The 12004-nt window shown below is 46.6% G+C and overlaps 1 protein-coding gene across 1 annotated transcript; it reads right to left on the bottom strand.

Annotated features, from left to right (window-relative positions):
• Positions 1-438: 438 nt before the first annotated feature.
• Positions 439-9974, bottom strand: LOC116940936 (uncharacterized). Its single transcript, XM_076066006.1, has 3 exons — positions 9963-9974; positions 2473-5038; positions 439-2308 (listed from the first exon to the last, which is right to left on the bottom strand). Exons 1-2 carry the CDS (start codon positions 9972-9974, stop codon positions 2840-2842), a joined length of 2211 nt encoding a protein of 736 aa, XP_075922121.1. The 3' UTR covers positions 439-2308; positions 2473-2839.
• Between the last annotated feature and the right edge of the window lie 2030 nt (positions 9975-12004).

Below are 12004 nucleotides of genomic sequence, written 5' to 3'. Positions count from 1 at the left end.
CACCACGCATTACCGCTCTTGCCTCCCCAGTGGTCCATGTTTTACACACCGCACCGAGTACTCATTTGAGGCTGAGTCGACATTAGGGAAGGAACTAAGTCGACCCAGGGAAGACCCACGGCTGGTTTAGGGTGGTAACGGCAGTGAGCGGGAATCGAACTCGGGTGGCCGGGTTCGTAGCCCAGCGCGCTCACCGCTACAAAGATCCCCCGTATAGCACCCACATGCTTTTGGGGGCAAGTGCTGTCAGCGAGCACCTATGAAAGGTCCTCTCCCATACATACACACATGCTGTGTGTGTGGGTGTCTGTATGCACACACTCACACACGCTTATATATAGATGTGTGCGAGTGCGCGTGTGTGTGGTTATATATTCTACACGTGAAGCATCAACTTTCGTAGTGCAATCGGCAATATATAACACCACCAGAGAGTAATTAAAAACAAACGTTGTTTATTTTCGTATGCCAGGGCAGATAACAAAGTGTCAATTTATGACGGCTCTTGAAATATCCAGTACATACTTTTGTTAATAGACGTAGTCTCACACGCACACATATATATACAGTTTAGACAGAGATGAGTAAAAAATTCCCCGTAAAGCCTTAACAGACATTTGGGGAAAGTGCTTTTAGCGATCAGCAACCTCAGAAGGTTGGCACAGGCACACGACGGGGTGGGTGGCCAGCACAACCACGCCCGGCCGCCTTTGTCTCCCTAGAGGCGATGTTTACGCATCGCAACAGGTACTCATTTGAGGCTAAGTCGACCTCGGGGAGGTCCATGACCGGTTCAGATAATCGGGTCGCGGGGTTCGTAGCACAGGGTGCCAACCGCCCACTACAGTCACTGTCTATATATAAAATATATACACACGTACAGGCGGCTGTAAATATACCGAGTGTGTGTGTGCGTGTGTACTTGATGTGCGCGCGCGTATCGTGTGAGTACCGTATGTGTGTGCCCGCGTGTACGATGTGTGTGTGTATTCGCGTGTACGATGTGTGTGTGTGTGTTTACGGTGTGTGTACGGTCTGTGTGTTCGCGTATAGGGTGTGTGTACGGTGTGTGTACGATGTGTGTGTGTGTGTTCACGTATAGGGTGTGTGTACAGTGTGTGTACGATATGTGTGTGTGTGTTCGCGTATCGAGTGTGTGTACGGTGTGTGTTCGCTGTTATGTGTGTGTGTTCGCTGTTATGGGTGTGCATACGGTGTGTGTGTGTGCTCGCGTGTCCGGTGTGCGTACGGTGTGTGTGTGTGTGTTCGCTGTTATGGGTGTGTGTACGGTGTGTGTGTGTTCGCTGTTATGGGTGTGTGTACGGTGTGTGTGTGTGTGTGTGCTCGCGTGTCCGAGTGTGCGCGTACAGAGTTTGAGTCCGCGTGCCCTGTGCGGAATTGCGGGTGTAATGGACGGGTACCCGCTCCATCTCGGGTCACGGCCGATGCCGTGAATGCCGTGGTTGGAGCGTGCGAGGTGGCGCAATGTCACGAGAGAGAGAGGGAGCCACTTATAACCCATTGAGTCACTGTAATAATTAAATTAAGATAACCGTATTCTCCCGATTATAAGACCCCTCCCCCCACCCCTAAGCCGAGCAGGCCCCACTGCCCTGCCCCTCCCCATGCGTTTTAAAGCAAAGTTTGGAGGACTTCTGTAAATCCGGTAGGATTACTTCGATGAACTATCACCACCAGAGTGTGTATTAGTGTCCCGAGAGTCCTATAATATGGACATGATGATGATCATCATTTGCCCAATCCACTTCAACGTGAAAAAGGTCTCCGCGTGTCTTTGCTGGTTTCGTAGGGGGTTGTTTGGCCAGACTTCGCCACGCTAGTAAGAGCGACTCGGTCAAGTGAGGTGGGGCGCTCAGGTTCGGGTTCAGATAATCACTCGCCACTGATGTTAGCCGCGGTGGGAAATCGAACCCTCGGTTGTCGAGTTAAGTGACCAGTGCACTAACAACCCGCAAAAATTGTCGGCTCTTGAAAAGCGCACAATAATGAAGACAAAGGACAAAGTCCCCCGTATAGCCTTGACCGACTTCTGGGGCAAGTGCTGTTAGTGAACACCTATGAAGGCCGGCACGGCACACGACGGGGTGGGTCGCCAGCACCACGTCTTTGTCTCCCTAGTGGCGATATTTACACATCGCAGCAGGGACTAATCTGAGGCTGAGTCGACCTCGGAGAGGCCCAGGATCGGTTCAGATCATCGTCATTGGTGTTGGTGGCCGTGAGCGGGAATCGAACTCGGGTCGCCAGGATCGTAGCGCAGCGCGCTAGCCACTGCGCCACCGCTCCCCTATAAGCAAACACACACAGAGACAAACACACACACAGACAAACACATACACCCATACAAACACACCGTTTCCGAAATAGTTTCGGAGAAAGTGTACCAGAATTTGTGTTCTGAGTAAGAATGCATGGGAGTGGGGGGGGGAATGCGTAAATAATATCACGTACATTAAAACTGTTCCGATGATGATCGTGACGATGGAGAATATGAAGTCGATTATCTACTCGAAGGACCCAAAAGGCGATGTCACGTGGCGTGCTATGTCGGTCTATACTGCCAGAAAGCTATCACCTGCGGGCACAGAGACAGCAGTGCTTCAAGTCGCAACACATCGTGCGCTAAAGTACATGCAGTTATAAGTGTATCCATTGTGTTAATAGGCAATTCATCATTCACACATTGTTGTGTATGGGTTTTGAAAAAAAATCAATTATAGCCATAAAAGACGAAAGCAAGAAATTATACGTGAATTTAAAAAACATAGTGTGTCTGCCACGGGTCGTATTTTGTGTGCTCTTGTGGTCACAATTTGGGTTAGGCGTGTGTGTGGGAGTGTATGTGTGGGTGTGTGTATGTGTGGGTGTGTGTATGTGTGGGTGTGTATATGTGTGGGTGTGTATGTGTGGGTGTGTATGTGTGGGAGTGTATATGTGTGGGTGTGTATATGTGTGGGTGTGTGTATGTGTGGGTGTGTGTATGTGTGGGTGTGTATATGTGTGGGTGTATATGTATGGGTGTGTGTATGTGTGGGTGTGTATATGTGTGGGTGTATATGTGTGGGTGTGTGTATGTGTGGGTGTGTATATGTGTGGGTGTGTGTATGTGTGGGTGTGCATGTGTGGGTGTGTATGTGTGGGTGTGTATATGTGTGGGTGTGTATATGTGTGGCTGTGTGTATGTGTGGGTGTGTGTATGTGTGGGTGTGTATATGTGTGGGTGTATATGTGTGGGTGTGTATGTGTGGGTGTGTATATGTGTGGGTGTGTATATGTGTGGGTGTGTATATGTGTGGGTGTGTGTATGTGTGGGTGTGTATATGTGTGGGTGTGTGTATGTGTGGGTGTGTGTATGTGTGGGTGTGTATATGTGTGGGTGTATATGTGTGGGTGTGTATGTGTGGGTGTGTATATGTGTGGGTGTGTATATGTGTGGGTGTGTATATGTGTGGGTGTGTGTATGTGTGGGTGTGTATATGTGTGGGTGTGTGTATGTGTGGGTGTGTGTATGTGTGGGTGGGTATGTGTGGGTCTGTATATGTGTGGGTGTGTATGTGTGGGTGTGTATATGTGTGGGTGTGTATATGTGTGGGTGTGTGTATGTGTGGGTGTGTATATGTGTGGGTGTGTGTATGTGTGGGTGTGTACATGTGTTGGTGTGTGTATGTGTGGGTGTGTATATGTGTTGGTGTATATGTGTGGGTGTGTATATGTGTGAGTGTGTGTATGTGTGGGGGTGTATATGTATGGGTGTGTGTATGTGTGGGTGTGTATATGTGTGGGTGTGTGTATGTGTGGGTGTGTGTATGTGTGGGTGTGTACATGTGTGGGTGTGTGTATGTGTGGGTGTGTATGTGTGGGTGTGTGTATGTGTGGGTGTGTATATGTGTGGGTGTGTGTATATGTGGGTGTGTGTATGTGTGTGTATGTGTGGGTGTGTGTATGTGTGGGTGTGTATATGTGTGGGTGTGTGTATGTGTGGGTGTGTGTATGTGTGTATGTGTGGGTGTGTATATGTGTGGGTGTGTATATGTGTGGGTGTGTATATGTGTGGGTGTGTATATGTGTGGGTGTGTGTATGTGTGGGTGTGTATATGTGTGGGTGTGTGTATGTGTGGATGTGTGTATGTGTGGGTGGGTATGTGTGGGTCTGTATATGTGTGGGTGTGTATGTGTGGGTGTGTATATGTGTGGGTGTGTATATGTGTGGGTGTGTGTATGTGTGGGTGTGTATATGTGTGGGTGTGTGTATGTGTGGGTGTGTACATGTGTTGGTGTGTGTATGTGTGGGTGTGTATATGTGTTGGTGTATATGTGTGGGTGTGTATATGTGTGGGTGTGTGTATGTGTGGGGGTGTATATGTATGGGTGTGTGTATGTGTGGGTGTGTATATGTGTGGGTGTGTGTATGTGTGGGTGTGTGTATGTGTGGGTGTGTACATGTGTGGGTGTGTGTATGTGTGGGTGTGTATGTGTGGGTGTGTGTATGTGTGGGTGTGTGTATGTGTGTATGTGTGGGTGTGTATATGTGTGGGTGTGTATATGTGTGGGTGTGTGTATGTGTGTGTGGGTGTGTATATGTGTGGGTGTGTGTATGTGTGGGTATGTGTATGTGTGGGTGTGTGTATGTGTGGGTGTGTATATGTGTGGGTGTGTGTATGTGTGGGTGTGTGTATGTGTGGGTGTATGTATGTGTGGGTGTGTATATGTGTGGGTGTGTATATGTGTGGGTGTGTGTATGTGTGGGTGGGTGTGTATATGTGTGGGTGTGTATATGTGTGGGTGTGTGTATGTGTGGGTGTGTGTATGTGTGGGTGTGTATATGTGTGGGTGTGTGTATGTGTGGGTGTGTGTATGTGTGGGTGTATGTATGTGTGGGTGTGTATATGTGTGGGTGTGTATATGTGTGGGTGTGTGTATGTGTGGGTGGGTGTGTATATGTGTGGGTGTGTATATGTGTGGGTGTGTGTATGTGTGTGTGGGGGGGGGGCGGTAGTGTAGCGGTTAGCGCGCTGCGCTACGAACCCGGCGACCCGAGTTTGATTCCTGCTCACGGTCAGCACCGGTGACGATTTTCTGAACCGGTCCTGTGCCCTCTCCTAGGTCGACTCAGCCTCAAATGGGTATCAGGTGCGATGTGTAAACATTGGCACTGGGAAGACAAAGGCGGCCGGGTGTGTTTCTGGCCTTTCACCCCCTCGTGTGCCGAGCCGGCCTTCATAGTTGCTCGCTAAAAGCACTTGCCCCAACAGTCTGTTAAGGCTACACGGGGGATCTTTGTTTTGTTTCGTGTGTTTGTATGTGTGTATATATGCCGTGTGTATTTCGTATGTATATTTCGTGTGTGAGTATTCCGACTGTGTGTTTCGTTTGTGTATATTTGGTGTGCGTGTTTCTTTCGTATGCGCTCCGTGTGTGTATGTTTCGTGTGTTTTGTGTGTGACTATCTGTCTGTGTGTTCCGTGTGTGTGTATGTTTCGTGTGTTTCGATGTGTGTGCTTCCTTTGGGTGTATTTTGTGTGCGTATATTCCGTGTGTGTGTATCTTTCGTATGTGTTTCGTGTGTGACTATCTGTCTGTGTGTTCCGTGTGTGTGTGTTCCGTGTGTGTATGTTCCGTGTGTGTGTGTTCCGTGTGTGTATGTTTCGTGTGTGTGTGTTCCGTGTGTGTGTGTTCTGTGTGTGTTCCGTGTGTGTGTGTGTTCCGTGTGTGTGTGTTCCGTGTTTTTCGATGTGTGTGTTTCGTATGTGACTATCTGTGTGTATGTTCCGTGTGTGTGTGTTCCGTGTGTGTGTGTTCCGTGTGTGTGTGTGTTCCGTGTGTGTGTGTTCCGTGTGTGTGTGTTCCGTGTGTGTGTGTTCCGTGTGTTTCGATGTGTGTGTTTCGTGTGTGACTATATGTGTGTGTGTTCCGTGTGTGACTATATGTGTGTGTTCCGTGTGTGTGTGTGTGTTCCGTGTGTGTGTGTGTTCCGTGTGTGTTCCGTGTGTGTATGTTTCGACACTGCCATAGGAGCTGCACGAGTATAATTTAAGTTACCCACGATTTGCCCCACCCACGAGAAATCCGTCGAATCCTGTATTCAATTAATTTAAAGTTTTTTTTTAACCCATCACATTTGCGTCATTACGTTTTGGCTAATTAACTATAGCTCACATATATATTTATTCTGTATATACTGTATATACTGTAGTCACCATGGTAGCACGCTTAAAGTTGCCAATAATTACCCTAGTCCATATATATGTCGGCCAGGGGAAAATGATTGCTAATAAATAAAATAACAACCCCTCGTAGTTTAACGTTCACTGTGACTTGTAGTATAACTGTACGCAAACAACATATTTTATATATAATAAATAAATATTCACAACAACCACAATCATTATCCCAACTCTGCACACAAATTACCGTTCATGCGCGAATCTTCATGGGCTTCTACCGTTGATGCACCGCTGTTCATGCGCATGTGTTGAACGGGGCCCCCAGAACCCGCGAGACACGACACGGGGTTTGCCCCCCCCCCCCCCCCACAAAAGCATTATTTTCCTTTTTTGTGCTCTGATATTTTCCGAGCTAATAATTTTATTTAATTTCGAGAGAACGCAAGCGTAACATTTAAAACAGGTGTGTTAAAACTTACTGCCCTTCTTCGACCGTTAAGCTCCTTTAGAAATCTGTGTAGTCACATAAAATGGCTATAAAATTTTACTGTCGATCGTTAGCCGAGCGCAAACCTACATAATTCTGTCACTGATACAAGGCTACGCCAAGAAGCTTGTACGCTTGTCGAGAGGAGAAATACGAACACACACACACAAAATATAACGCCCGTGATATTACGAACGAAAAATAACAACACGCGAGACGGGACTAATATTGTTTGTCGCTATTTCATCAGGCACACAGACGACAGATACAGAGGGATGCAACGATAGAGAGACACGCACACGGAGAGACGGAGACACAAAGAGTCGCGTGTTTTCGGTTGTAGTGAACGCAACGTGGCTCAACGTATGAGCCCTCACCGCTCGATACTACCGTTCACATTTGAATATTAACACCGTCTAAAAGTGCTAAGCTATATATGGGCGATGCAATTCATTTCTGAATAAACAGGTACATACATTTATACGTTTTAGATACGTACGTAAATAGTTTGATATAATAGCTATTACTGTACAGTAGAATTATATTAAAACGTTACTTATTTATATAGCATAATCGATGGATGGGTCTTTCTTTATAAAGTCTGGTTTCCAAACGCGTCCAGGAAGTGGAATAGTCCGTTCATAAATTGTCCAAGCATTTAAAGCACCAACCTTTCTGAAAATGAGGTCTTGAGACTCAGTTAATACTTTCCCTATGTATTACTACAACGCTCAAACATACTTTTCGCTTTTTCCATTTTGCCTAGAATGTAAATATTTGACTCGATGTGTGTACAACGTGAATGGTTTTGTATGTGTAACATGAACGTTTCTCAATGTATAACGTGAACGCCTCTCGATGTGTGTAGAATATGAACGGTTCTCAATATATAACGTGATCGGTTCTCCGTGTACAATGTGAACGGTTCTAAATTAATGTACAATGTGAATGGTTCGTAATGCCTTGGGTTGTTGTTATTACATTACAAGAAAAAAAAAGTATCATATATATAGCATCGTTCATATAACTCAGACACGGGGCATTGTATAGGTTTGATCTCGGTTGTAATGAATATGCAGTTCAGACTCAGCGAGACAACTCTCCCCATCCTATGTATGACTCTGTACACGCGTATCCGTCCCGTCATTATCATTCGTAACACATAGGCATACAGTAACATTCATTTCTGTTCATATTATACTTAACTTACAACCACGAACATACAGCAGAGCCAGGTTGTTGTTATTCCAATTATATATATTAAAAAAAAAAAACAATTTGATCTGAATTGTCTTCATCAGTATCGTCCTCGAATATCGAGGCGTGAGAAATGTCAATTGCGTAACACTGGGCGCGCTCGGCTCTTCAGACAATAGATGAATAGGGCGAGTAACGACATGTAATGACTCTGGTCGTCGTATCGGCCAGACGTAGGCTATAGACTGGTGGCCATAGACTCGTGATGACTCTAGAGTGGAATTCACGTCGGTCTCTACGTTTCTGTAATTCGTGCTCGAGCGTGCATGTATCTTCGTCTTTGCATGAATGTGTATAGTGGGGAGCGGTGGCGCAGTGGTTAGCGCGAGTTCGATTTCTGCTCACGGCTAACACCATTGACGAGCTATTATCTGAACCAGGCCTGGGCCTACCCTGGGTCGACTCAGCCTCAAATGAGTGGTGCTGGCTACCAACTCCCTTGTGTGTTTTACTGGCCACTGGAGAGACAAAGGCGGTCGGGCGTTGTGTTAGCCACCCACCTCCTCATGCGCCGTTCCGACCTTCATAGGTGCTCGCTAACAGCACTTGTCCCCAACAGTCTCTTAAGGCTACACGGGGGATCTTTGTCATATTGTGTGCTGTGTCAAAGTATGTGAGCGCATTTGGGAGTAAATATGGTGGACTTTTTTACGTAAGTATACATGCAGGCCAATGCAAACCTCCATAGAGCACTTACTCCAAGTCTGTTAAGACAATACGGGGGATCTGTGTTTGTGTATGTATGTGTATACTATGTGTATACTATGTGAGCACATATGCAGGCCAACACGTGCGTGTGTGTGTGTGTACGTGTGCCGCACCGGCCTTCATATGATCTCGCCTACAGCACTTACCGATAAGAATATGTTAAGGCTATACGGGGGATCCATAATACAGTTTTTTTGGGTTAGATCACGTAAATGTGTCGTTAACCCTGCCAGCACCGGACACAGCCAATTAGTAAGGGTTATCACGTGAACAGAACATGTAAACAGAACATGCCAACCCTTACAAATTGGCTGTGTCGGGTGGTGGCGGCGTTAACGACACATTTATATTTTTACGCGATCTAAGCCCAGAAATAACTGTATTATGGATATTGGTCGCGATAGCCTTCGTGTGATACGGGGGATCTTTGTCTGTGAATGTATGTATCGTGATTGGCGGTGCTAAATGTGGATCAGTCGCTGCTTTTGAAAAACCAAGATTACAAATTTCCGGTAACCATAGCGACTTGAAGAACAAAGCACATTTACATATATATGTAAATGTGTATATATATATAAAACGTCTCGAACCTGACATCCGGTTCTCCTACGTCGACTCAGCATAGCAAGGGGGTTCGACGGCTTTGGCGTTGTTCAAAATCACCATTGGACTCAACAAAGGCGACCGGGCGCGCGTGCCTCTGCCGACACTGCCCCCTTGTGTTCGGTTTAGGTTTTTAATAGGTGCTCGCTAACACTGCCTACCCATTTCCGCCGACAATCTGAGGTCGCGTTCAACTCGATATGATTTCGCATCGGTCGTGTCACGCCAACGAGCGTCGGTTTAAAAACGAAAAAAACACACACACACACAAAGTTTTGATGACACCAAAAAAAGTTGCTCACACAGAGCTAGTGTTCGAATGCAACGACGCTCGGGCCCACCTTAACCGATGCCATGGGCCGCGCGCGTTGCGGGATTAATTAAATATTTGATCAATTACGCGATTGAGAGCGAGTCAGATTTGAACGTTAAATTCTATATTAATTCGTCATTAACACTGTGGCATTACAAGTAAAAAAAAAACATAACATATATTATAGGCGACGGTTTTGGCAATGGGCCTTCTTTATCCAGAACAAGGTGCCCAAATTATTGAGGAGCGGCAGTGCAGTGGTTAGGGCATTGCGCCGTGTACCCCCAGCGAGCCCGAGTGCCATGTCCCATCACGATGAGCATCGGTGAACGAAATAAAATAAAACAATATCGAATTGGGCGCTGGAAGCCCCTTCACCTGCGGGGTTGAAGTATGCTCGAACAATTACCACAACCCCCATGGCGTATCGAGGAATACCTTCATGCAGCAGTGGATTGGCCCGAGGGCTGTAACTTACTCGAATCGTTGTCGTTAACGTTATTGCCGCGCGCGGGTCGTATCACGCGCAATTATATACGCAACGCGGAGTTTCTATCTTACGGGAAATGCATGCATAATGTGAATTTTAATATTGCGTGTTGTGAACAGTAATAACGCAAGTAAAACAAACTGTGAGAAAATATTATATTATGTTACGTGAAATACATTATATATGTTCATTTATTATAACGCGGCGAAATATAACTTAGTAGGTGCACGCATACGGGACACACGTAGACAGAGAGCCCGAGCAAAAAAATATATACAATTATATTAGTACACAATGCCTCTCAAACATAGCGCAATATTACATCTAAATATCGCGTTATATTCAGGAAATATCGGGTTATATTCAACCAAATAGCCCGCTATATTCCACAAGAATATTGAACTATATTTCACGAAACATCACAATATTTCACCAATTATCGCACTATATTCCACCGAAGCATCGCACATTCCATTCACAAATCGCCCTATATTCAACCCATATATCGCACTATGTATATATTTCCACCCATATATCACGCTACTGTATATTCCACCTATATATCGCACTATTTTCCACTCATATCGCACTATATTCCACCATATCGCACTATATATATTCCACCATATCGCACTACAATATATATATATCCTACCCATATATCGTCATTGCTCACGCGCACTACAAACGCGCGGTGGGAAATGCGCGATAATCTGTTTCCAAATTAAAACTCCACTCGTCTCGACCCCAGACACAACCCCCCCCACCACCACCACCACCCCCACACATGCACAGCGACCCCTTAAACCCGCGAATACTGCGCCTCCGCGACCGTTCGCGGCTTTTATTTTACGGTCCGAGCGGCGGTTTTGGAAACGCGACAAAATTTACGCTCGCACAGAGGGACGGAGAGAGAGAGAAGAGAGAGTAGGGGGGGGGGAGAGATAACAGGAGAAGAGTTGACACCGGCTCGTGGTCCTGGACACCGCCAATGTTTTATTTTGTGGTCGTCTTTTGGCCCCTCGCTTGCCAACAGCTCTCGTTCTCTACCGACCACCTCGCCATGTGGACCCTACACGGCCCGAGACAGATATTGTTGTATTCGTAGCGCTCGTTATATTTAGTTTTATTATTTATTGGGATTATTTTATTGTTTGTTTTATAAGTCATTTTTGCTCCACCGCGTACGCTCGGTGCGTGAGTTCTGAAATTGCTTCGCCTGTGTGGGTGTCCGATGTGTAAACATCGCCACTAGGGAGACAAAGACGGCTGGGCGTGGTGTTGGCCACCCATCCCCTCGTGTGCCGTGCCGGCCTTTATAGGTGCTCGCTAACAGCACTTGCCCCTACAGTCTGTTAAGGCTATACGGGGAATCTTTGTGTGTGTGTGTGTCCGTGTGTGTGCGTGTGTGTCCGTGTGCGGCCGCGCGTGATGCTGGCCACCCACCCCTCGTGTATCGTGCAGGCCTTTATAGGTGCTCGCTAACAGCCCTTGCCCATATACAATCTGTTGAGGCTATCCGGGGGGGGGGGAGGTTTGATTTTGTTGTGTGCGCGCGTGCGTGTGCGTGTTCGCTTGCCTTCGATACATATATACATATTTTAAGGATGAACTTTGGATCGCCATTGAAATGTTGACGTCTGCTGTTTATCTCTGCGCGTGGAATTGAGCGTTCGTTTGACGTCTGTTCGAGTGAAAGTGAAAGCGGACACAGACAGTGGTCGGCTAACATCGCGCAGAAATCAAAACTTCGTCTGAACAAAGGGGGGGGGGTCCAGGCTGTGACATTATTGGCCTAATCACCGCGTGTACATGCGGTGCGCTGTCCGCGAATGAAATTCCCGACACTGTTACAATTAGAAGGACTCCCCGCCACCCCCTCCCCCCCCCATATATCCATCTTGAGATATATGTATAAGTTAGTTTTTTTATTATTATCTGTACTGTATGTCTCCGGTCAC

This window comes from Petromyzon marinus, chromosome 10 (genome assembly GCF_048934315.1).
Source record: "Petromyzon marinus isolate PM22_M1 ecotype Great Lakes invasive population chromosome 10, UKy_Petmar_22M1.pri1.0, whole genome shotgun sequence".
Lineage (NCBI taxonomy): Eukaryota > Metazoa > Chordata > Hyperoartia > Petromyzontiformes > Petromyzontidae > Petromyzon > Petromyzon marinus.
The sequence above is the reverse complement of the archived record's forward strand: the minus strand, read 5'-3'. Positions and strand labels throughout refer to the sequence as shown.